Genomic DNA, 27,469 nt, shown 5'->3' with positions numbered 1-27,469 from the left:
CCCCCACCACCACCCCAGCTACCCAAACCTTGCAGAAGACGCTTGGCAAAGTCTGTGGGGAAGGCAGGCTGTTGTTCCTCCTTCACACCAAAGGGTGAAATCCAATCAAGTCCTCAATTGCTATTTTTATTGTTTGTCCTGAAATATTTTTCAAATCTTTCATATTATTGACTGTTTTCTTGGTTTTTATTTTAAATTATGTCCTTTTTAAATTTTAATTTAGTTTCCCCTACCTATGATTCACCCCCCCCCCCCCCTGTCAATCCAACACACAATAATGATATAGGCAGAATTGCCGTAATGGAAGTCGGGGGTGGTCCAGACACTTTTTTCCACCTTGACATTTCATTCCCGGTGGAAGGATTAGCCCAGTGTCAGCGACAGAGGGCCTTGCTTTTAGCCTTTAGGCCAGCCATGTCCCCCAAATAAAAGAAAGGTTTTTTTAACTTTATGATCCATATACCCGTCTCCATTTGTCTCCGTGCATCTGAACAGGGCCGGCTCCAGCATTTCTGCCGCCCCAAGCAAAAAAAAGCCACGATCGGCAGCAGTTCAGCGGCAGGGCCTTCGCTCCTAGAGGGAATGAGGGACCTGCCGCCCCGAAATTGCCGCAGGTGCCGCCCCTCTCCCTTGGCCACCCCAAGCACCTGCTTGTTAAGCTGGTGCCTGGAGCCAGCCCTGCATCTGAAGAATGCCGAGGGTTTTCTTTTTTGACTGCCTATTACACTGGCTTGGCCTTTAAACTGAGTTTGCAGAAAGGTAGTGTGCTATCTTACTGGCCCAAGTTTTCAGTTTAAACTATTAAGGGTATGTCTACATTGCAGCTGTGAGGCGTGATTCCCAGCATAGGTAGACAGAGAGACAGAGCGCCGGCTCTGCTTGAGCTAATTTGCCAAAAATGGCAGTATAGATGTTTTGGTACAGCCAGCAGCTCAAGCTAGTCACCTGAGTCCAAACCTGCCCAACCCCGTAGGTCCAAGGTCGGGTGGCCAATCCAAGCCACCACCTGTGCTGCAACACCCACACTGCTATTTTAACATACTAGCTGTCTACACACTGGGAATCACACCTCCCAGCTGCAGTGTGGACATACCATTAGACTTCCTGGAACCACTGTTAGTCTGTAGCAGCAGAAACAAGGAGGAATACTAACAAACGTATTTGGGCATAAGCTTTCGTGGGCTAGAACACACTTCATCAGATGCATGGAGTGGAAAATACAGGAGTAGGTATAAATACATGAAAGGATGGAGGGTGCTTTACCAAGTGTGAGGTCAGTCTAACGAGATAAATCAATTATCGCTGGTATCCCGCTGTTAATTGATTTATCTCATTAGACTGTCCTCATACTTGGTAAAGCAACCCCCATCCTTTCATATATTTATACCTGCTCCTGTATTTTCCACTCCATGCATCTGATGAAGTGGGGTTCTAGACCATGAAAGCTTCTGCCCAAATAAATTTGTTAGTCTCTAAGGTGCCACAGAACTCCTCGTTTTTTATGGGAATCAGTATCCTGTCAGAATTTTTGAGATTTCAAATTTTTTTCCTGTTATGAACTGAGACAAAAAGACTAAATCCTGGAAATTTTCATTATCCAACAAGCTGAAAAAACTATTTGCTTTGAGTCAATCAATACATTTCATCTTGATAATTTCTACATGTTTCTTTTTAATTTTGACTTTTTAAACTTATTTTAGTATACAGTGAGCTAAATTTGAAAACAGAAAGTCCTTCTGAAAAAATGAACCTTTTCATTTTGAAAGTGACGAAACAGGACAGACAATTTCAAAACTTTTTTCTCCAACATTTTTTCCGTTGGGAAATTCTTTGAAACTGACCCCGCCCCAAGACAGTTTTAGTTTTGATTAATCATCAAAACATTCACATCCAGTTCTAGTGCCCAACTCCCACTGAAAGTCAAACTAACATTTGTGCCTTTAGTCTCCCCCTAGAGCAGTAAAGTCTTGCAGTAACCTAGACCAAAACCTGAGTAAGTGAAGATTTAGGCCACAATCTGGAAAACTGAATCCATGGAAACAGTGTTTTCTGAGCCCCAATGATGGGGTTTTACCTGGACTCAGTGGTCTCTCCATGAAAGATCCAAATGCAAAAGCAGGGTCATCAATAATAAATTTAATTTTAAGAAAGACACAGTAACAATTTTTACGAGTAAAAATTTTCAAAAGCACAGAAATGACTCTGGCTACATCTACACTACAGGGGGGAGTCGATTTAAGATACGCAAATTCAGCTACATTAATAGCGTAGCTGAATTCGACGTATCGCAGCCGACTTACCCCGCTGTGAGGACGGCGGCAAAATCGACTTCTGCGGCTTCTCGTCGACGGCGCTTACTCCCACCTCCGCTGGTGGAGTAAGAGCGTCGATTCAGGGATCGATTGTTGTGTCCCGACGGGACGCGATAAATCAATCCCCGAGAGGTCGATTTCTACCCGCCGATTCAGGCGGGTAGTGTAGACCCAGCCTTAGAAAACTCGCAGCCGGTCTACACTTAAAAGTTTTGCCAGTATAGTAATGTCGGTTAGGGATATGATTTTCTATGAATTTTTATATCAGCAAAAACCATAAAGTAGACTAAATTATTTTATTCAAACTAAGCTCTATCTGCAAAAGAATGGTTCTACACTACTTCTATTTGTATATATACTAGAACGGTTTACTGGTGTAGGTATACCAGCAAACCTTTTCTAATGTAGACTGAGCCTAAATCCCATTTTCAAAAGAGACTTAAATACCTGAGGCCAGATTTACAAAGATATTTGGGCACTTAAAGATAGGTGTCCAGTGGGATTCTCAAGATGCCTAAGCAGCTTAGGCATCTAACTCCCATTGATTTCAATAGGACCTAGGCACCTAACACTCTGAGGTGCTTTTAAAAATCCTACTAAGTGTCTATGAGCATCTTTGCAAATCTAACCCTTAGGAGTCGAAGTCTCACTGAAAGGCAATGGAACAGACTTCTAAGGGCCAGATTCACAAAGGAACTTACATACCTAACTCCTGCTGTAGGGACCCAATATTTAAGTGTCACTGGCATTCACAAAACCACCCACTGAGATGCCACCTAGCTCTAGAGGGGCCAAAGTTCCCATAGCACATAAGATTCTGCCACTGAGCATAAGCACTGCTGTCTCAGGCAGGCGCCCGGAAGCCTCTCTCTCACCTAAGCCTCAGCAGGATTCTTAAACTAGGCACTGCTCCGTCCATCTTGCCTGCCTAACTCCATACACAACTGGGGGAGGCCTCTCCTATATCATTGAGTTCACTCACCCAGGATATGGAAATACCCTGTTCAATTCCTCTCTCTGCCTGATGGGGAGAAAGCAGTTGAACATGGGTCTCCCACCTCTCATGTCAGTGCCCTAACCACTGAGCTATGAGGTATTCTGGTGTGGGTTTCTCAGTCCCTCCTGTTGAAGCTGTTCCACGGTGTAGAAATAATTAAGTATGCATTGGGCCAGAGAAAGAGAGAATTACTTTAGAGTCCAGCGGTTTGGGCACTCACCTGAGAGGAAGAGGGAGGAATTGAACCCACAGGGAAAAATTGCAGCCAAGCTCCCCCCTCCTCGCCTTCTTCTCCCTCCCTCCCCACCCCCCCAGCATGCCGCGTCCCCGCTCCTCCCCCCTCCAGCGCTTCCAACTGCCTAACAGCTGTTTGGCGGCGCTTAGTGCCTTCCAGGAGGGAGGGGGGAGGAGCAGGTACGTGGCACGCTCAGGGGAGGAGGTGGAGAAGAGGAAGGGCAGAGGTGGGGACTTGGGGGAAGAGGGTGCAATGGGGGCTGAGCAAGGGCGGTGAAGGGGTGGGAAGAGGCAGGGAGTGGGCGAGCATCTACCCAGCAGAGGGGAAGTTGGCGCCGTAGGGGTGAGTGGTGGGAGGGGGGTGAAGAGGCAAGCGGCGGGCAGGCAAGTGAACTGGCAAGCGGTGGGGTGGGGGACTGAGGAGGGACGCAGCAAGCCAATGGCAGGCCAGGGGATGAGGAAGGGTGTGTGGGGGGGGGGCGAGCGGAGACGGGGCAGGACCTGGGGCAGAGTGGGGGCAGAGCCTGGGAGGAGCAGGGGTGGACCGTGGGCAGGGCTGATGGCACCCCAATGTGTCCCAATATTTTAGTGTGGTGATCTGGTCACCCTATCCAGTAGCTGGAAAGCTGGAATCTGAAGCTAGACAAATTCAGACTGGAAATAAGATATACATTTTTAGCAATGAAAGTAATTAACCGTTGGAACAACTTAACATAGGACATGGTGGATTCTCCATCACTGGGAATTTTTAAATCAAGATTGGATATTTTGCCTAATAAATATGTTCCATGAAATATTTTAAGGAAGTTCTATGACCTGTGTTATACAGGAAGTCAGACAAGATGTTCACAATGGTCCTTTCTGACCTTGGAATCTATGAATTAGTTCTTTTAATTGTATATGTGTTTTATAAAAATATGGACAAACATCAATTGCTCAGTTACCAAGGTTTTTTTAACACAAACTACACAATCAAAGTTCATTATGAAATGTGGAATACTTGACATGGTGTAAAATTAATTTCATTTTGTGCTGATAATGAAGAAATGTTTTTTTTTTTATTAATTCTGCATATTATGTGATTGGTTATTTTTTGTCTGGCTCAAATGCAAGATAATCTTTTGTAAAAGGAATTTTACAATTCTCTTGATTATAAGTGGTTGTTATCAATTAATGGATACAACTTCTATGAACCATGGTGAATTCCTATACATTGTATTTTCCTGTCCATTTTTGCGTAATAAAGGCACTGTTATGAAACAAAGCATTCCTAACATGCAACTTTTTATAATCAGAATTTAGAGAAAGGCTTTAAATGTCAGAAGTAAAAAATATTGCTGCTGAAAATAGATAAACCCCTTCGCTGTGGAGGATGGTATGGATTCCTCTGTATTTCAACCAGCAGATTTTTCTGCTGTGTTCTAGGTTTTCTAGATACCCTCTATTCTATAAACAAATCCCCAACACAACAAATAAGTTTATAAAACTCTAATAGGAGATAAACTAGCAGCATGTCCAGGTTTTCTCTAAAGGGCAGACAGTGTAGTGCACAATTGCTACTAAATTAAAAAGAGAAGTAATGGATATCGCAGATGATACAGTACATCTTTTGGGACATTTTCATTACCATCTTGGATGGCTCATTACTTTAAAGGGTTCCAAAGACTTGCTTTAAAGGGCCCCTGCCACATTTGGATATTTAATTACAGGACTCATTTCAACTGGGCTGGATTTCCATTATTTTTAAAGGAAAGTATTTGGGCCTGAATAAACTCCTGAACCATTTAAACAAAATGGGTCACCTGCTGATGTTGATGCTCCATTTTCCCCTCAAACTTCAATGGGAGTTTGGAAAATAGGAATCCCCATCCTGAGTTAGATCAGCGGCCATCTACACCTTTATCCTCTCTGAGTGGCTAGTGCCAACTGCTTCAGAGAAAAGTACAAGAGACCCTGCAGTATGCGGTTATGGGATCATGGAAAATGTCCTGCTAGCTCCAAAAGTTAGAAGTTTGTTTAGGTCTTGAAGCATGAAGGTTTATATTCATTGCAAAACTTTATTTTTTTTCATATTTTGTATTATAACTCTGGGTGCTCTCATTGCCCAAATAAATGGCTGATCTTTGAATCCTGCTAAGTTCTTCTCTTTTATGATACCACCAAGTTTGCCTGGGGAAGGACTTCACAATGTAGCCACTTTCCCCACCCCCTTCACCATTGTTTTATTTTGGGGAAGATCATTATTTATGTATTAATGTTAATAAAGTCTAGTAAATACAAGTCGGGGCCCAAGATAGCAAAAACATTAACATTCCATTTATTAGTCAAATTGTAGAATTTTACACAGAAGACAAGCCCATCAAATAAGCCTAATAATAAATATTCCTTTCCCCTATTTAAGATTGTCATATGTCAGCTATGTCTTCATGCGCATATCCCTTTCTTAGAATTATAGTTCCTTCACAGGTTTTAGAAATTACATCCATTTTCCCCAAAAATTCTCCCAAACTTATTTTCCATTCCAAAAATATTCTTCTTACCATTTCCATAATAAATTCTTTCACAGATGGAACGATTTTTTCCTTCCAATATCTATGGATAATTTTACAGCTATCAAAAGACTAAAGAACTCTAGGTCTGTTGTTCCCTTGGCATTTCTATTAGATTAGGCATACTGCATATGCTAACGTTATATACACACCACATATATCATTTTGCTTCCTTTTTTGTTCATAGGCTATGTGATTATATTAAGATGTTATATTTATAGAGGATCTATCCTGATTCTATTATTTTAATGTCCTAGCTTTTCCCTCTGGATGTTTCTAACTCACCTTCCTTTTTTGAAAATCCTCCTTGTAGTTTATTGCCACACTATTTCATGGCACGATGCCTCCCTCCTGCCACCCCCCCTACCCACACCCCCGCAGCATGTCAAACAATTACATTAGCCACCCAGTTCTGATCCTGTTCAGTATTTTCTCAAAAACTACACTGAGCTTTAAATGCACAAAATGGTCGTTGCCATGGTCTTCATTTCTGAGCTTTGACAGTTGCAATTTTCTTGTATTCTGTTACTAAAAATAGAACTGCTTCCAACTACCTGAGCTGGAAACCCACAGGAAAGCTAATTAAACAGTCGGTAAACAATGCTCCTCCCCATTGTGTAAATGGTAGGATAAGAACAGTGGCTCAGATCTGTGTTAATGAAGCAGATTTATGTGCCCCTGCAAGTCTTTGAAATCTATCAAGTGTAATTTATTTAATTATTCTTTGTTGTTTACTTCAGAGATAAATTATCATTTAGGTAAATAAATATTTGACTGCTAGATCAACAAATGAGAAAAAAGAGCAATCACTTCTTTTTTAAAAAAAGACAATCTGGGCCATACCCTCAGTTTGTGAAAATCAGTGCAGCTACATTGATATCAATGGAACTTCGCTGATTTACACCCGCTGAGCAGGGGCGGCTCTAGGCACCAGCAAAGCAAGCAGGTGCTTGGGGCGGCCCATTTGCAGCGGCGGCAGGGATCCAGCCTGGGAGCTGAGAACCACCAGGGGGGGCCTGGGAGCTGTTGTTCCTTGGTTAGCTCCCTGCCTATAGAGCCAGCCCTGGAGCAGGGAAAGAACTACATTTCCCAGCATTCCCTTGGCCGCTATCAACAGGAAAGGGAGGGGGAGGGAGTGAGGTAGCTGAGACCTCATGCTGCAGCTTTCTGTGAATGGAGAGCTGCACTGTGAAGGGTAGGGATACCATATTTTAATATTCAAAAAAGAGGACACTCCACAGGGTGGGGAGGGTAGCCCCGCCCTCATCCACTCCCTCCCAATTCCCACCCCCTGACTGCCCCCCACAGAAATCCCAACCCATCCAACGCCCCGCTTCTCCTTGTCCCCTGATCACCCCCTCCCAAGACCCCCGCCCCTAACAACCCCCCGGGACCCCACCCCCTATCTAAGCCTCCTTTCTCCTTGTCCCCGACTGCCCCTACCTGAGACCCCCCCCACCCTAACTGCCCCCCTAGGATCCCACCCTCTACCTGTCCCCTGACTGCCCTGGCCCCTATCCACACCCCCGCCCCCGACAGACCCCCAGGACTCCCACGCCTATCCAACTGCTGCCTGTCCCCTGACTGCCCGCCCAAACCCCTGACCCATCTAACCCCCCCTTCTCCCTGCCCCTGACTGCCTCCTTGAACCTCCACCCCATCCAACCCCCATGCTCCCTGTCCCCTGACTGCCCCGACCCCTCTCCAAACCCCCATCCCCTGACAGCCCCCCCCAGAACCCCTGACACATCCAACCCCCCCGCTCCCTGTTCCTTGACTGCCTCAAGCCTGCTCCACAACCCTGACCCCTGACAGGCCCCCCCCCAGAACTCCCGACACATTCAATCCCCCCAGCTTCCTGTCCCTTGACTGCCCTGACCCCTCTCCACACCCCTGCCCCCTGACAGGGCCCCCTAGAACTCCCAACCCATCTAACCCCCCCCCGCTCCCTGTTCCTTGACTCCCCCCCCCGGGACCCGCTACCCCTTCTCCAACCCTCCGGCCCCCTTACCATGCTGCTCAGACCAGTATGTTGGGCTCCGCACGGAGCCTGACACGCTGCCGCAGACACGCTGCTGCTGTCCCCTACGGAGCGCACAGCCCCGCCGCCCCCCCAAGTGCTGCCGGCGTAGCGCGCTGAGGCTGCAGGGGAGGGGCTCTGGCTGCTGGAGGCCCCATGCGAGCAGCTTCATCCGGTCGAGCCGCCCTGTCAGCCGCACCGCGCTCTGCATTGGGAGGGAAATCCCGGACCTTTTGAGAGTTTTACAAAATTCCTCCCGATGGCCATTTAAAACTAAAAAAGCCGGACATGTTTGTGAAAATACGGACAAATGATAACCCTAGTAGTATGCCCAAGGAGTAGGCTTTGGCCCAGATATCCCTTTCAGAAGACTTCCCCAGACTGGATTAGGGATACTGGTGTGACCTCACCTTGCAGCCCCCAAGAAGGAATTGGGTGGACTAAATGGACAGTGCCCTCTCTGTCTGAAGGCTAGCAAGGGAGGTACATGGATCCCACTAGAATTTAAAATGAAAAGTAAGGGAGGGGAGGCTCTACTAAAGGACCTGGGCAGCTTTAGATACAGTACCAGGCAAATAGGAGGATTTACACTTCTGAGCCATGGAAGCAGAAATTGACTTTTCCTTTCCAGATTTAGCTAATATTCAGAAAAGGAATCTAGCACCTACCTTCCAGATTTGAACACCTCAAAATTCAGGAGTGCTCAAGCTCAATTTGGGCAGCTGTTACTTCATTTCTCCCAAACCAAATGTACTGATCCACTGTAACTTGCTGTAGAAAAGGTAGGATGAAATTGAGCAAGAAATGCTTCCCAGTGGTTATTAGGACTGGAATTGCTATTTTCAACAGCCATTGCCTTTTTTTTTTTTTTTTTAGTTTTATTTGTTTAAAAGGAAGACATGATATTGCATTGGCAAATTCCCCATAGAAACAAAGAGTGGAACAAAAGACTAATAAAGGCACCTCAGCTTTTCCTCATTTATGTAGGACAGTCTTATAATATGCATCCAGATATCCTCCAATCACACAAGCTGAAAATTGTTCCATTTTACTGCAGTTCTGTAACCATATGGGAACCAATCCTGCCTGTGTTCTGTGCACATCCAAAATTCCTGCTGCACGACTCACCCTAGGAGTGAGTTACCAGTGACCCAGGGCTGGGGCAGAAGGAGGGTTCAGGGGCGGGGGGAGGGAGAGAGCCCAGGGTTGGGGTAGGGGACAGCCAAATTTTTTTTTTGCTTAGGGCAGCAAAAAACCTAGAGCCGGCCCTGCCGCTGGGAGACTGGCCTTGTAGGTTTAACTGGAGCTCATCAGCACAGGGATTGTTTTCAATAGATTCAGAGAAGGAAATACTCTTTAAAAGGTGAGGTGCTGTCACATAACGACAGGAACAAATATCCTTTATTATAAACTGGCATCTCGTTCCCTCGTAAGTATCAGCCACCTTTGTCCACAGCATGATAGCAGGCTGCATGTTGGATATTCCATGTTAAAAGTACCCAAAGACTGACATACACTGGTCGGTTAGATTTTCCTGAGTATTTGTCAACTCAACATGCGTTTTCTTGCTCTTTGAGCCTCACTGTGCACTCCTTAAATGGGGCAGGATCAGAATCACTCAAACACATTTGCGTAGATGCTGCCTTCATTCCTGTGTCACCCTCCAGGCCCTTCTCTATTATCCATACCCAAAGCTTTCCCTCTGGTTTCCCAAGTGATGAAAGGACACATCTCATGTTTTGACAGGTACCAGGTAACAATTCATAGACTGATGCACAACCACCAGTAAGAACGACCCTGGTGCATTAGCAACTGCAAAATAAAGCTCATTTTAGGACTAATTTTGCATTGTTTTCTGATCCAAAACCCATCCTGACTTCAGTATAAAGAGGCAGAAGGATTTTTTTACAAAAAGGAAAGATACAGACTTTAAAACAGCCGAATTTGGTCTTTCTAGATTGGAACTCAGAGAGTAAGCAGGCTGGCCTTACCATGAGGCGAACTGAGGCAGTCACCTCAGGTGCCAGACTGCGGGGGGAAGGGGGCGGGAGCGGTGCCACTTAGACCCAGAGTGTAGAAAATTGTGTCTGCTGCTGGTGCATATGTATTCTCTCTGCTCTAGATGCACAGAGATGGTGGAGTGCTGGAGGAAGGAGGAGACATAACAGACAAGCAGGACAAAAGGTGAGAGGGAATAACAGAAAGCAGCAGGAGCTTCAGGGAGAGAGAGGAGGAGGAGCCTCTTATGTACCTCTCTAGCACCCCCAGGAGCCTGGACTGATTAACACCAACTTCTCAGGGAGCATCCTGTTTCCTGCTGCTTCTCTGAATCCACTTGAGGAGAACAGGCAGTCAACTGAAGTAGTAGGAGCCAGTTATACTCTTAAGATGCTGATATCTTCCTTCACTCAGGCCCTGCTACTAGCCTGCTTATTTGTTCCCTTCAACTGAGTGTTGAGAGCCACTATAGCTGGCACAGAACAGCAGTCATGAGTGAAAGAAGAGCATTCAGAAAAAGAAAGAAAGCAAAGGAAGCTTTTCTATCTAAGCAGGAAGGAGCTTTCCTGAGATATATAGACACAAATGTTCACGGTGAGCCTTCCGGCCCCAGTGAAGATGTGAGTGGTGATCTTCCAGTTAAGAGTGCAGGTGACTTGGCAGCTATTGTAGCATCCATATCTCCATCTCAAATGGATGTAACCATGCACATTCTGGAAGAAAAGTGATACTACTGGAGCTGGTATGACAAATGTGCTTCTTAAAAAGCTGGAAGATACGGGAATTGCGATAGCTGACATGAGAGGTCAGGGCTACGATAATGGTGCCAACATGAGAGGAAAGAACAGAGAAGTGCATACACAGATCCAAGAGTTAAACCCTGGAGCTTTTTTTGTCCCATGCAGTTCTCATTCATTGAACTTGGTGTTCAGTGATGCAGCCGAGTTGCATCAGTGAAGTTGCCGAGTTTTTTAAAGTAATTCAAAGCATCTATGTATTTTTCTCTGCATCAACTCATCGATGGCAAATTTTGAAGCAACATCTGGGAACATCCTCTCTGACACTGAAACCATTGAGTGCCACATGCTGGGAAAGTCGAGTGGAGGATATAAAGCCTATCAAACACCAAATTGGGAAGATAGATGATGCCATAGTTGCCATTATGGAAGATAATGCTATGACAGGAACTGTTTGTGGGAGAACAGTGGCAGAGGGAAATGGAATCACCAGAAACATACATAACTTCAAATTTCTGTGTGGCTTAGTGTTGTGGCATGACGTACTGTTTGAAATAAATGTTGTAAGCAAGAGACTCCAAGGTGTTGACCTTGATATATCTGGAGCAATGGAACAACTGGACAAAGCAAAGTCATACCTACAGTCTTATCGGTCAGATGAGGGATTTCAAAACGTTCTGAAGAGTGCATAGAAGTTGACAGAGGAACTTCACACTGAAGCTATTTTCCCACCCATTCAAGAATACAAGAGTCACCAAAGAAGAAGACATTTTGATTACGAGGCACGGGATAATCCCATAAGAGACCCCAAACAACAATTCAAAGTTGAATTCTTTAATCAGGTGCTAGATTGTGCAATACAGTCAGTTGAAGAACTTTTCATGCAGCTCAAGGAACACAGCAGTATATTTGGGATGTCGTAGGATGTTCCAAAACTCCTCACTATACCTGAAGAAGACCTACACCAGCAATAGGGGACTAGAGACAGTGTTGACGCATGATGACATGTGCAATATTAATGTGAGTGATTTAGGTGATGAACTGAAAGCCCTTTCAAGCTACATTTCAGTAGGATCAACTCCAAAGGCTGTTCTGGAATATATGTGCACAAATAAGATGACCACCCTCTTTCCAAATGCGCTGTGCATGCTTCTAACACTTCCTATAACAGTTGTCAGTGGAGAATGCAGCTTCTCCAAGCTGAAGTTAATAAAAACACATCTACGCTCCACAATGACACAGGAGAGGCTGGTCGACCTTGCAACCATCTCAATAGAGCATGAGCTGTCCCAGACTGTGGACCTTAAGGAAGCAGTTCAAATCTTTGCAACCAAGAAGGCACAGAAAGCACCACTTGGATTATGCAAACAGATAAAAATGCCAGTGTTTACTATGCAGACCAGAAAAATTACATTTGCTGTTCAGGCATTTGAAAGTTAAGTGTTACTTAAAATTTTTGAACAAAGCATTTTAAGTTGTTAGTTCTCCTTTATTGGGGTAGGTAGCAGAGCAGTACCATGAGAGGAGCAGAACAGGAAGAAGGCAGAATTGAGACCTTTCAAAGTTTTGGTCCAAGCGAGGAGGCATGGGGGTGTCATTTGAGCTGCCTGCCTCTGGTGCCAAAATGTTGTGGGCCAGCCCTGAGAGTAAGGATAAAAGGAGAGTGTGTGTGTTAAACAGAGGGAGTGAAATTTCCCTCACGATCTCATTCTAACAACTATGAGCATTCCTTCCTCTGATCCCCATATAAAGCACTCCCCGCTCTCCCTTCCAAAATAGTTGCTGGACAATGTGAAGTTTGGTAATAAACGCAATGTGACTAGCTGTTTGTCCCTTGACAGAACACATCACACTCCAGCTGTATTGAGCACTACAGAATGAATACAATGCTAACTCCCATTATATTACTTGCAATTTTCACAATTTCAGGTGGTTTTTATGTCTGGATTACTTGGGCTTCCTCATGATTTTTTGCCCATTGGAAAAGGATTACCACCTCCCATTCTTCTCAAGGGGACAGAACCCTGCATCCTCTTCAAAATGTGTGGCCAGGAGGAGACAAAGACACTTAGCTAGAGTGGCTTGCTAAATGAGGGAGGGAAGTAGAGGAAAGAAGCAAGTAAGATGGAAACCATGGGGTATGAGTAACAGAAAAGGGCGTGCAGGGTAACATAGGAATGGGACAGCAGCTAAGGAAATTTGCAGTTCAGGAAGGAAAATAGACAAAGGAATGTGGGAAAAAGGAAGACAACTAGGTGGGAAGGAGAGACATGGGGGCAAACAGACTAAAGGGGAAGGAAATTAGAATGTGAGGTGCTGGATATTGTGAGAGAGAGTGAAAGAGATTATAACAGGCAGGAAACTGAGCAGAAATGGAAGGAGACTTTGAAGGGAAGAGAATGTGGGGGTGAATATTAAGGGGAGCAGAAAGGGAGATATGGGAGAGAGGAATACTAGGAGGCTGACAGGAGGAGTCCAGGCAGGAAGGTTGGACAGTGATAAGGGAGGAAAACAGGAAATAGCATGCCAGTTTCCCACCTGAAGTGTTAGGAGAAGGTACATGAAACCAGCAGGGAAGTCAGGGGGAAGCCTCACATTTTTGTGAATGCATTTATTTAACAGCCAAGTGTGGGGCTTTCAAAAGTGATGATGGGATTTAGGAGTATAAGCCGCATTAAAAGTAATGGGACTTTTGCACCTGAATCCTTTTGTCACTTTTGAAAAATCTCTACCTGAATTTTAAACCCAAATTATCTCAAATTCTGGAGGTGCAGGATTTCTGCCCTAAAAACTGAAAAATTCAGACGACCGACACAAAAACATGAGAGTTTGTTGTTTGTTTAGTTTGGGGTTTTTTGAAGGGGAAGAAGCTCTGACTCAGGTTTTCCACACTCTCAAGGGTTGGCAATACTGTGGTGGAAGAGAATCCAGGATAATAAAGTCCACACACATTGAATGTTCTTTTCTTTTCAGTATTCTTCCTATGCTTCTACTCATGCTATGGCAGTGATGTCACAATGATCTAACCCAGATAGCCATTTCTAGTTTATTTACTTGGATACCAAACACCCTTAACTAATAGTTTATTTTCTCAGGTACTAAGTAGATTGAGTTACACACTTGAATTACCTGCAAGTATTTTGCTGGTGGTCTATTTTTACCAAGTAAGGTCTTGCTAAGTCAATAAAGAAAGTATGGCATTTTTCTGCCCTGCTTATAAGTTGACAAAGTTCCTTACCCCTTCCCTCTTTTTCAAAAATCCCTTGCAAGAAAGAACAATAAATAAATGATCAAATGTTGCCTTTTTGGAAAGAATGATGGTTACAAAAGTTAAACCTGACCCAATAATTGTCTTTTGTGGAAACATTTTGCTGCATAGCTACATGGAAAAGAAACTACCCATACTGTCGTATTTTAACAATGAACAATCCCATTCAAACTCCAGTCCTTTTATCAGTTAAATGCTTTTCTGATCGTTGCCTGTTTAAATCCTGCCCCACTTTGTACACACATATCCCTCAAACTTCAGGGGTTTGGGCACATAAAAATGAGTCTGCCTCCCACATACAGTCAAGAGTCAGAATGTGATTAATGGAACCTGAAGGTATAGGTACAACTCTGCCTAACAGATTTAGGGAGAAGTTAAAAGACTGTGCTGGGGAAAAGTGACTAACAATTAATAAATCCTTTCATTCAATAGTGCTCACTGATCAAAGGAGGAGGAGAGGGGAATAAACCATGTTAACGTTGCTATACTGACAGACATGAAAGAGAACTTTTACCCCCGGGTGAGCTCCAAAGAATGAGTACAATAATCTGCCATGCTATAATACCTCTAATTTCAAAGGGTTCAGTAATCATCATCATTATTAGTCTACCTTTGCCTCAAAACCTAGGAGATCTACTGCAGTAGCTGCCTTTAAAATACAGGAAATTAATCTAAAGTAGCTTTTGACTACCCTCCAAGTTTCAGAAATATTTAATTAAAAAAATACAAGCTCTCAAATGAAGCATTAGAATTGTTCAGCACCACTTGTTAATTAAAAATATGCTTTGACATTCACAATCTAGAAAACCAGTTACTAACATATATAGAGTAAATATAAATGCCACTGCGTACCTCAACTATGTGCGGCATCGGGTTAAATCCACAGAGATTGCACACAATAGTCTTGCATTCTGTACATGTATTAAAGTTGGGAGGATCCTTAGAACCAATGTTTAGTCCAGTTTTACAAAGAGTACAAGTTGATTTAGGTAGAGTAGTTTTTTCCAGTCCCGGTGGCCCAGCAGTTTTTGTAGATTCAGCAATGTGAGACTTGCTGTCTTTAGCAGCAATAGGTTTCTTTTCTAATTCAGATCCTTTAACGGTTACAACGTTATCTGACTTGGGTGGCTGTGATTTTTCTGTCACAGGAGGCTTGGCTTCTTTTTTCACAGGTGCTGCTTTTGGAGATGGCTGAGCCTGACTGGCCTCTTTGGGTGGTACCTGAGATGGCAGAGGGGGTTGCTTAGTAGCAGGCCCCAGTAGAGGGCCCGAGGATTGAGCTCCTTGTTGGCCTGATGTGGAGATTAAATTTGAAGCCTGGCTAAAGATTGAAGCGCCAAATCCAAAGAGTTTCCCAGTAACTGTTTCTTGTGGAGTTGTAGGCTGTGGTTTAGGGGCGTCAGTAATACCTCCCAGATTTAGACTGAAACGCCTTGGTTGCTCTTGAGCTCTCTGAGGCTGTTGAGGGTGAGGTGTTGGCTGCACTGGGGTAGGCTTTGGGCCTACAGCTGCTTGTTGTCCTTTTGGAACCTGCTTGGCATCGGGTTTTGGGGTTACTTTTATTTGTGTCTTCTTAGGGTCTTCTTTCATTTGTGTTGGCTCAACAGCTTTTTGACCTTTAGTGTCTGATCCAGGGCGAGAAACAAATTTAGGATCTGACTTTTGCCGCGACGCCTGTGGTAAGGTTTTGGAATCTGGCAGGACAGCTTTATCCCCAGCCAGATGGGTGTCCTGAAATAGCTTGGCATGTTCTGATCTCTGAGGTTCCATTGCTTTCTGTTGAGTTGATGGAGCTTTGGGACCTTGTGACTCCTGTTTCAGACCGGATGCTGAAGAGGTAGGCACACCGTCAGTTGTGGGCTTCTTTTGCTTATCTTCAACCAAAGTTGGCTTGATCTGGCCAAATTTTGGAGTGGGTTCAATTTGCTGAGAGATGTGCGGGGTAACAGGCTCAGTGGGTGGCTGCTTTGATTTCACAGGGGGAGAGCCAGGCATGGACGGTTGCTTTGTCAGTGGTGGGGGCTTTTTAGGCTCTGGGGGCTGGGAAGGAGCAGGTGTTTGAGAAATATCTTTCTTTTGAGTAGGCTGCTGGGGCTGGGAGGATGGTTTGGTTGTTAAAGGTGGAAAGGTTGTCTTCTGTTTGGGCGGAAGAGGCTGTGGCACAGGACCATGAACTGAAGCTAAATCACCACCTAGTGCTCTTTGCATCTGGCAGTTTAAACAGAGCCATTCTTTAACCTGCAGAAAAAGATTTACAATTAGGGTCATGCAATGCTAATATTAGTAAATCAACTTTTGGCTAGAATTAGTAAATCAGATAAAAGTTCAACAAAAGAGGGGGAAATATTACCACTAAATATTGCTTTATGGTTAAAAAATACAACTGAATTTTTCATTTCACTTCTGATTCCTGCAGTCCAGGCCATCAGAACAAGTCCACACTTCAGGCACTGTGGAAATTGATGGGGGAAGCATTGATTTGCCAGCATTGATTCATCAGCAATACTGATTTGCCAAAAAAAAGTTAAAAAAGAAAACAGTAATAATTAATGAAATAATAATAATACTCAAAAAATAGTTTGGCAAATGAATGCTGCCAATTGAAAGCATAATTATAATGATTAGGACAAAAGTGAATGCATAATTACCTTTAACTGTGCAATTATCAAGTTCCTGGTCTAGTTTATAGTTTTGGTTATGTTTTATATAATAGCAGCAAAAAAGTCATAGTGGTGCTCTATATGCACATATTGAACTAACAATAGAGGTGTGCTAATCAATTCCATATATTTATGTAGACCCATTTCATACCATCAACTTCTGAGCACAAGTCTTCATCTGAAATGAATGAGGAGCTCTGCTTAAAAATGATGGCCCTACATGAACCATAATTATGTGTTCCTGCAATCATATCATTATTAGGCTTACTAGATCCAAAAGTAATTACCATAAGCCCCATTGTACTCTTCGTTATTCAGCACAAAGGGAAGGAATAAGGTAAATAATTCATCTATTTTCTGTACCTCTAGGCCTCTATTACTGTAGTATCCAGGAACCTCACAATTTGTAATGTATTTCACCTCACAACAACCCTGTGAGGGAAATAAATGCTATTTTACAGATGGGGAACAGAGTACATGACTTGCCCAAAGGCTCACAGGAAGTATGGCAGAGCAAAGAATTGAACTGAGCTCTTCTGAGTCACAGGTTACGACCCTAATCTCTGGACCATTCTTGCTCTCTTCTTATGCCCCCATAACTGTTTTAAGAGAGAAGAGCAGAACAAATACAGCATTGTTTTCCCCTGAAGGCTATCTGCACAATTGCGGTTGGGGCACCATAGGATTTCAGAAAGGACATGTCAGGCCAGAGGAAGAGGGAGATGAAGCCAGGAAAACATCTGCTCCACATGGCATTCCCCATGCTTTTCATTGCTACTCAGTTTGGCATGGTATCCTGCATGGCGACGATTTCCAGCAGGAGAGTTAGTTCTGCTCATTACAGCATTATCTCCTATTCCTCCACACTCTCTATTCCCTTTGGAGGGGAAAGTAGGACACAGGTTCAGCCACGAAGCCAGTGATATCACATCTTCTGCATAAGCCACACTGCCAAGGGACAAAGGGAGCTGCTCACAGGGGCAGATCACAGGGGTAGTACAGAATTCCTTATAGGATCTTGGCTGCCCCAGGTGAGAGGAGATTCATGCATCCTGCTCCTTCCCCAGACTTGCAAAAGCTCCTCCCTACCACCGACCAAGGTGAAAACTAGGACATTTTATGTGATGAAGGTTTTGGTATTCAAGGGGATGAGCCAAGCTTACAGGACAAAATAATTAAGAGACAACTTCAGCTTCCACTTCAAGTGTGTGCAACTCCCATTGAATTCACTGCAAGTTGCACCCATGGAAATGAAAACTGAATTGGCCCAGACTGCTTTTTAATTACTACATTTCCCTCTGTACTTACCCAGCAACACATTTTCAACAATGACCAGAAAAGGGATTTTAACATTTCGACACAGTATCTTTAAACACCACCTAGATTGTCTCTAACTATTCAGATATGTACAATATACATATGTTATGGAAGACGATCTCAACAACAATAACTGCTTCGGCCCCAGATGTAGGTTTAGCAATAACCAAAACTGTATTAGTATGAATGTTGTCATACTGACACCGTCTTTTGTCTTCCTAAGACTGTTTTTGGTTTGTGTTTAAACACTCCTCTGCAGCGTTCGCAACTCAAATCTGATTAGTGCAGGCAGCCAAAAAGTGAAACTGACTAAAAACAAAACTGAAACAGGCCAGTTTAATTTCAGCTGACTGACTTAAAAAAGAATGAAATTTACTGCTGTACATAGGGCAGGCGCAAAGGCTCTGAAGTCGTATTTTGATGGCTTAAATGATACATATCAAAGTAACCTCAATGAATAAAATGTGTTGCTATTTTCGTCCTAACTTCTGATTTTACCAGCAATAGTACCACAGACCTGGACACTAGGATGGCTCCCCAATACGCCAACCTCTTCATGGGCTACCTTGAAGAAGAATTTCTGGACAAATGCACCACAAAGCCAATGATATACCTGAGATACATCAATGATATTTTCATCCTCTGGACAGATGACTTAAACTCCCTCATAGATTTCCACCACAACTTCAACCACCATCACCCATCTATAAAACTCTCTATGGCACACTCCCACACCAGCATCAACTTCCTGGACACCAAGATCAGCTCCACAAAATGGAGCCCTACAGATAACTATATACAAAAAAACCCACAGATCATTGCACCCATCTTCATAGATCCAGTAACCACCCCAAACACACCAAGAAATTGGTTATCTACAGCCAGGCACTCAGATACCACAGAATATGCTCTGAGGAGAAAGTCCAGGATATACACCTTAAGATGCTCAAAAACACCTTCACCAAACTAGGACACTCCACCAGAGAAGTAGATTACCTCATGGAACAGGTCACCCAAATACCCCGAGAGAACCTGTTTCAATACAGAAATAAAACCCCCTTCGACTGCACACTCTTAGTTGTCACCTACCACTCCACACAGAACTCATATAGAGTAGCATCAAACAACTACAACCCATACTTGATGGGGACCCCATCCTGAAAGAAAGCTTTCCTGAACCCCCTCTTTTGGCCTTCAAACAACCCCCAATCCCTGCAAGCTCACCTTCAGCAGCTAGTTCCCAACAGACCAGGACACACCAACTCAAAGCGGCATCAGACCCTGACAGAACAACAGATAAAAAACCTGCAGACATATCTCCACTGCTACAATGATCAACACCCCACACAACATACCTTTCAGGATCCATACCAATCACAACATGGGGTGTACCTCATCCAGTGCACTAAATGCCTCAATAGCAAACTATATGGGTGAAACTAAACAATCACTACACTCTCCAATGAACTCACAGAGGAAAATGATAAAAGACAAAAACACCCTAGCACCTATGGGTGAACACTTTTCACAAAGTCATCATTCAATATCTGACCTATCTGTCCTCATCATCAAAGGAAACTTGCACAACACTTTCAAAAGACAAGCCTGGGAGCTTAAATTCATAACTTTGCTAGACACTAAAAATCAGGGACTAATCAGATGGATTTATGACTTATTACAGCAATCTGTAACCCACTAATAACTCCATCCAGCTGTTTCTTCCCATCCCCTTCATTTTCTTCCTATGACTGGAGGGGTGTTAATGGGTCACTTCCCCTTATATGGTCCCTTGAAACATGTATTATGGTAATTACTTTTGGTAAACAATCTGTTCCACCTTGTATTTAGCAGTGACACTGAGTTCGTTTCCGAGACCTGAAGAAGAGTGCTGTGTAAGTTTGAAAGCCTGTCTCTCTCACCAACAGACGTTGATCCAATAAAAGAAATTCCCTCACTCACCTTGTCTCTCTTACCACCAATAAAGTCATTTAAAAAAATAATGATGTCCTTTTAATTTTATCAAATGCTTTCTTCACCATGTGATACAATGAATGGTAAACACAGCACCTAGTTAAGTCCAGCCTGATTATAGTGTCCAATTAGAATCTAAATAAATAAATATGAGTCCACTCTGTTCTGAAGTTTGCAATATATTATAACTTGAGCACCAACAATGTTAACTGCCTCTGTATTCTAGGTTTTCATTTTTTATTTTGTACTTTCTGAATCAAAATAAAGCTTTTAAAATAAAAGTTAATGAATAACTTCTACAACTGAAATTAAGAAAGAAAAACAGATTTTACGTTTTTTTAATCCCTCTGTTTTAGCCATAAATTCCTCCCAGGCATTTTAGTTGGAGGAATTAAGTGCCAGAACCCCAAAGCCATTATAACCAATACATTTCATCTTAAACTCAAAGAACTGTAGTTTGCACGTGTTTTAACTGAAGGAGTTGTAAAATAAATTAGGTTAAGAGCTGTATTTTATCAACTAAAACATATTGAAATATGGGCCTGATCATGTGTCTACTGCCATCAAAGAGTTTGCTTTTGATTTCAACGGGAGTAGGCTTGGGCTATATCCAGGGCTGCTCTTCCATATTTTTACAGAGAATGTAAAATTTGCATTGTGGGAGGGTGAGCGCCTCACTCTCCATTTCCCCTCTATTCAATGACCATCATCATAAAAGGAGAAAGAGTCAGCAGTCAGAGCAATGTGTCATGGGCAGCAATGCCCTGGCCCAAATCCCAAACTCTAAGTTATATGTATTTCTTCCCAGAGCCAAAAATGGCCAAACCCTCTAGTGCAGTGTGGCCTCACCACTGATCTGAAGCTAGTGTAATTGACCAAGGAACAATCACCCCAGTGGATTCTTTGGTGGAGTAGAGGCTCCTATGCTACACCTCTTCATCTCTTCTGCCAGTATAACAAGGAAAATGGGACATTGCCAGATCATCTCCATCCATATTGATCTCTTGGCTTAGTTTCTGGCCATTTGGGGCCATCTGCAACTCCCTGAGATGGCTCTAACCCGAAAGGCAAGACCAGCAATGCACGGAGTATGGAAAGACCAGAGGAGTGAAAGATAAGCTTTACACAGCCTTTCATACTCCCCGTAACCTGCATTCAGGGAGCATCAGCCAGTCTCCACGATACAGTCCAGAATGCTTCATAAATAAGGACTGTATGTGTCATACATGGTGATAGAAATGTGTTTGAGACTGGCATTTTATTTAAAGGACTGACAAAATATTGAGAATAAGCACCCAATAACTCGAGGAGAGATTTGCACAGAAATCCAAGATAGCTGCACACATCTGTGAAGGAACTGAACACTGCCCTAATAGTAACTATAGTCATCTGCGCCTCCTCCCCCCACCAATTTTTTTTAATCTTTTATCTCCTTCACAATCATTTCAAATTTAAAAACTTTCAGTCCAAAGCCTTTCACTCCAAGTTCATTCCAAAGAGAGTTTTTCTAAAATCAATGAAAATAGATTTCGATAAAGAAAGGAACATTGGCACAACCTGTACTGAAATCTCATGGACACAAGCATAGTAGAATAAGATTGTTCTTTTCCACTTCAACAATTCAGTATCCTTAAGGACTCACGTCAGATTAATGTGCTTCCAAACATACTTTCCTTAATAATTTCAATGAAACTTTTTGCCACAGATACAATGAAAAGTCTGGCATCTGCCATGGGTTTCTTCCTTTCTCTTGCCCCTCAGCCCTGTTAAAATTTAACAGATTTCCTGTTGCACATATCCCTAGTAACACTTTTGTTCAGATTTCAGCACTGTAATATGAAAACCACTATCCTCATCTCCTAGCTCTCTGATGTGAAATTATGTTATTTCAAAATAACAAGCAAACACTAAAATATATTTCACAAACAGACGAGCCATATGTTCAGAGAAATAATAACAGCTTTCTAATGACTGTACTAGTTAAAAATGGGAGCTCCAAAGTAAGTGTATTCTCTATTTTCTAGCAATACCATCTATGAAGCGTGACCATGAACGAAAAATCTGTACCATCTTATTCAACAGCTCTTCTTTCTCTGTCCATTCAGAGTCAGAACTGCTGACTCCAGTGACAAAAATACATATTTATTGCTTTCATGTTTAACTTTCCTTAGCCCTACAGAGACAAGACAGCTCAGGACGAGCTGGATTCTACTCCTTCTTGTGCATTATCAATAGAATGGTTACACCTGTGCAAACCCATTGAAGGCACTGGACTAGCACAGGTGTCACAGAATGCTTTAGCTGACCTGCAGGGTCCCCACATCTTCTTTACATTTCAGATTGAGCACATTTGAAACAACATTCACTGAGACACAATAAAAATGGAGCTATTCTGACAGCCATTTCTCAGAGCAAAGCTACATTTTAAGATAATGAAACTAATGATCATTTACGCTAAGTGTCCTGGCAGTGTGAAGGAGCCTTAAAGGGTGTAGAAAACATACGGACCCTGTATATTCCCAGCACAGGGTAAAGATTTATGAACCCTTTACACTGCAGGGGATTGTAAAGGAGCCTCAGTATAAATGAGAATCAGGTCCAATGTATTTAAAAGGCCCAACTCTGCACCGAAGCGTGACCTAGAAGTCAATTCCCAGCACGGGAACAAACATGTGTTTATGGCTCCCAAAGCCTCCAACTGGAGCCAGAGACAGGAATCTAAACTTGATTTATAGAACAAATTTTTACCTAGATAATATTAGGCCCTAAAAATGCAAGTCAGCAATAATTCATGTACGCTGGTAAAACATCATAACAGATAAGAAGCTAAGTTTCAGAATCCTGGAGTGGGCAAAGCAGGAGTCGGTTCAGCTCCAGCCCAAAAACAACAGGGATGACATGGCCATTCTAAACTCAGGTATGTAACGCATCAGTTAAATCAGTCTGTGCAGCAGATGACTGGAGGGTAGCTAAATGTAATGCCATTTTTTGTAAATGTTCCAGAGGCGATCCTGGCAATTACAGGCCAGAAAGCCTAACTTCAGTACAGGCAAGTTGGCTTTAGTAAAAAACAGAATTATCAGAAACCTAGTTAAACATGATACGTTGGAGTAGAGTCAGCACAGCTTTTGTAAAGGGAAATCATGCCTTTACAAATCTATTAGAATTCTTTGAGGGGGTCATTCAACAAGCATGTGGATGAGGGTGATCCAGTGGATATTCTGAACTTGGACTTTCAGAAAGCCCTTTACGAGATCCTTCACCATAGTCTCTTAATCAAATTAAACAGTCATGAGAAAAGAGGGAACACCCTCTCATGAATCAGTAACTGGTTAAAAGATAGGAAACAAAAGGTAGAAATAAATGGAGAGAGGTAAATAGCATTCTCCCCCCAGGCTATGTACTGGGACAACATATTCATTAATTATCTGGAAACAAAGCAGTGAATAGTAAGGTGGCAAAATTGGCAGATGACACAAAATTACTCAAGACAGTTAAGTCCGAAGCTGACCACAAAAAGTTACAAAGGAATCTCACTAAACTGGGTGATTAGGCAAACAAAAAGGCAGATGAAATGTAATGTTGACAAATGCAAAATAATGCCAAATATACGTACAAAACAACAGGTTCCAAATTAGCTGTTACCACTAACAGTATAGAACACAAACGGTTAACAAATAAAAGTTCATCTGTTCTGCATAAAAAGCATACAACCAAGTGAATATCATTGGGATTTGACAACAGATTATCCTTTCTGTTCAAAGAAGGAATCATCCACACTTCCTGCCCAGTGATTACCCAGAAAACAGCATCCCAAATCACATGACCTGATGCAGTAGTAAATTACAGTTGCTGGGCAACAGTAATACCAGTGCAGATGGCTCACTGCAGTTGACATCTTTAGCTATGCAGATTAATTTATAATTTACTTGTGTTAAAAACTGGACAGAAGAGTTTCCTGGGCTAGTGGTAACTTACTTAAAAGCCTTTTAGAGTATTTTCTATTTAAAATGATCAGCCTACATATTGGAAGGTCAGACATTTCTTGCCGTACACTGAGGATCGTTCAGCTCTTTTTTTTTTTTTTTTTTTGCATTAAAGAAACTAGAAGCTACAGGACAACAATGCTTTTAATACGATTCTGCCCTGAATTAAAGAGTACTAATGTAGACATGCAATCTTCCTCTGATAAAGAATAATGGACAGTGTATTGGGTTCTTAAACAGGAATACTTCAGAATGGAATAATACTATTGTGTATGTACTGAGCACTTTTCATTTGAGGAGCTCATCAATTCTTCCAACAAATTCCACTTTGTGTAAAAATATACAGTATATTCTACTTTAAGTGGATCTTTCTTATAGCAAAGTAGAATTAAAGGAGTTACACTAGAGATTAATTTGATCCAAAGTCCCAAATTATTTCAGTACACAGCAATGTTTAAACTGCAGTTTAGTAACAGTGAATCTCCAATCATTCTGTGTAGGGGGAAAAAAAGCATTTTATTATTGGAGGATTTTACTGCAGATATTTCATTTTAACACCAGGAGATAAGAAACTTTTTAGATAACTGACTGAATATTTTTTGGGTCAGATCCTGATCTCTACTACCCTGGTGTAACTCCACCCACTTTAATGGAGTAGATCTGGCTTTACACGAGTGAATCTAAGAGTTGAATCTGATATGATATATTTAGATACTAATAAATAAAATAAATACATAATTTTGATCTTTCATTTTGTCTTCATACTTACAATAGTTTATGGAAGGATTCAAACACTTACTACTTTTCTCTTTTGCACTGCCTTCTTCATGTTGCCATCAGTAATAAATACTCTTCAGGACTCAGAGTATTTTACAGAGGGCTTGCTGTGTCACAGCTATTTCTACTGCTATAATAAAGCCTAGACTTGGAGTCTAGGATCGTAGACTTATTTTTGTTTACAGTAAGTTTCTAGTCCATGTCACTTTCTGGTTCTCATGCACTAGCACAATGCTGCAGTTTTTGAACTGTAAGCATTGCAGAGAATGTTTAGATCTAATAAAAGGCTGACTTCATTAGCATATGACAAAAAAGAAAATAATGAAAACACGTCTATCAATACTGTATTAGGTTTATACAAAATGGTGTGCCTTTAATGCAACATTATGTTTGTTAATTCAAATTCAAAAAAGTCATAAGGAGGGTTCCCCCAGGAATGGAATGTACTTATCAGGGTGGGGCTTGATAAATTCATGAATGGGACTATATAATGAGGTTCCCTTGGATAGCAGGGAACTGGATTAGATGACCCAAGAGGTTCCTTCCAGTCCTATGTTCCTCTGAATAACAAGATACTCCCTTGTGTAAGAACAGTATTTTGAACTACTGTATGTACTTTTAAATGAGTTTCTTAATAATAGATGTGCAAAGCTGTTGAGTTATAATTGCAGTGGATACCATCAATGAGTTTCTTCAATTTCTCTGTTTAAATTCTTAATAATATGTATTTAACATGCACCTTACCAAATCATCCCCTCATCAAAGACATGGCATATAGATATATCAAACATATAAATAATGACAAGTATTGGTAAATAACTATTATTTATCATGAAGAACATTCCAATTCAGTAACAAAATGGAAATAGAAGGTAACAGGAAAGTAGAAGGGAAGAGTATCCATATTACACCACTGAAAACATGTGGAATGGGTTATTGAAGGTCAGAAGAGATGGACAGATAATAGATTTAAAGGTGGAATGAATTGTAGGATCTCTAAAGGCATGTGATATCAAAGAGAAGCCCAGGGAGGAGATCTGAAATATATAACTAGGGTCTACAACATTAAGAGCTCTAGAACTTGAGTCAATCTGCCCCTTTATAGACATCTAGTGTAATATGCATACAGGTGCATTATCTCAGCACAATCCCTGGCTGAGTATGTGTTATGCATCATCTTTAGTGGCTGGTTCACAGAGGATGACCGACTGCTACAACTACCAGCCAAAGGAAACAAAGTATAGAAGTTCATGCGTTTTGCCCCTGGTTCTAGCAAAGCAAGTGTTTAAACATATTAGTAGTGCTTAAACAATCTGGAGTTGCTGATACAGTCATCACTGAGGACCTGTGTTGTTGGTTTTTAGAATAGGGAATGTAAGAATGAAAATAAAATGATGGGGGGAAAATTCCAAATGATCACACAATAAAACACATAGTTAGGAGGCTGGTTATTTGAGAGACAGACATTCTCATTCTCTTTGATGTGAGATTCGAAAGTGTGTATATGAGAAGTAGAATGGAGGAACAAACATCAACTGTGTTTAGATTTTTTTTTACCTTATGTAATTGTTTCTAGGCACACATATAATACAGTGATGAATTGAATATAAATACCTAGACACATTAGAGAGACATACGTTGCCAGACACATGCTATTTATGGTGTGCTTTCAGTCTAGAATGTGCTGCATAAAACAGAAGACAGACAATACCTAGTCCAAAGACATTTGCAATGTAAGTTAGTTCAGTCACATGGTGCAAATGATGATCTGATCTCCTGGCAGTACAGTATCACTTTTGGGTCTTGGTTACAAAGTTCTCTATATTGAATTGAGGTGGACAGGCTTCATATAGGATGTGAATTTTAAGAAGCAATTTAAATGAAGAGAGGGTGAACCTCTGGTGTTATTTTGTACTTTCTTCCATGCTGTCCTGATTCACGCAATGCTCTTCTGGAGCTAGTCTGCACGGCCCCTACCCTGACCTTATTCAACCCTCCTCTTCAAGAGCCACTTCTATTGTGATGCCTACAAGAAATCTGCCAACTAGTAACATAGAAATTTACGGACTGCCATACTGGATCAGACTAGTGGTTCAATCTCCCATCACTGACAGTGCCCAGAACCTGATGCTCCAGAGGAAGGCGCAAGAACCCCTGCAGAAGGCTGTTATAGTAGTTTACAAAGGAATAGTCGTGGAACTAAACAATGAATATCCTCTGTTACATGCTGTAGCTCTTCCCCCTACGTTTTGTTCATCTGTCTCTTTTTCGTTTAGAATTGTCATTTTTTGGGACAGGGACTGTGCCTGAATAAGAGAGAGTTCCAAATGAAAGAGGTATGAATGGAAGACACAAAGACATGAAGAGGTGATACAAAATGCACAGTAGGGCAATGTAGTAGGAACATTGACTTGAAAGAGTGAGCAGGAGGAAATGAGAGTTTATGCAAGGAAAACTAAACAGTCTTGAATGGGAACATGAGAAGCTTAACTGTTACGCAGCAAGTGAGAAGAAGTCAAAGAAAGGATTTCATTAGGTAAATGGTGTGATCTGAGGGGTGAGAGGGAAGATTATTTTAGCAGCATTCTGGATGGACTGGAGAGGAATAAGGACAAACCAGGAAAAGAAAGTTTTCACAGTAGT

At 42.2% G+C, this 27,469-nt stretch overlaps 1 protein-coding gene across 1 annotated transcript in view; it reads right to left on the bottom strand.

The window, feature by feature from the left end:
* Window positions 1–27,469, bottom strand: part of PCLO (piccolo presynaptic cytomatrix protein) — a 534,443-nt gene that overhangs the window by 495,382 nt on the left and 11,592 nt on the right. The window contains exon 3 of the mRNA XM_054016176.1: window positions 14,968–16,353. Within this exon, the coding sequence (XP_053872151.1) occupies window positions 14,968–16,353 (1,386 nt within the window). The remainder of the gene's footprint in view (window positions 1–14,967; window positions 16,354–27,469) is intronic.

Source organism: Malaclemys terrapin, chromosome 1, assembly GCF_027887155.1.
Source record: "Malaclemys terrapin pileata isolate rMalTer1 chromosome 1, rMalTer1.hap1, whole genome shotgun sequence".
Classification (NCBI taxonomy): Eukaryota; Metazoa; Chordata; order Testudines; family Emydidae; genus Malaclemys; species Malaclemys terrapin.
Note: the sequence above shows the minus strand (reverse complement) of the source record. Positions and strands in the feature narration are given on the sequence as shown.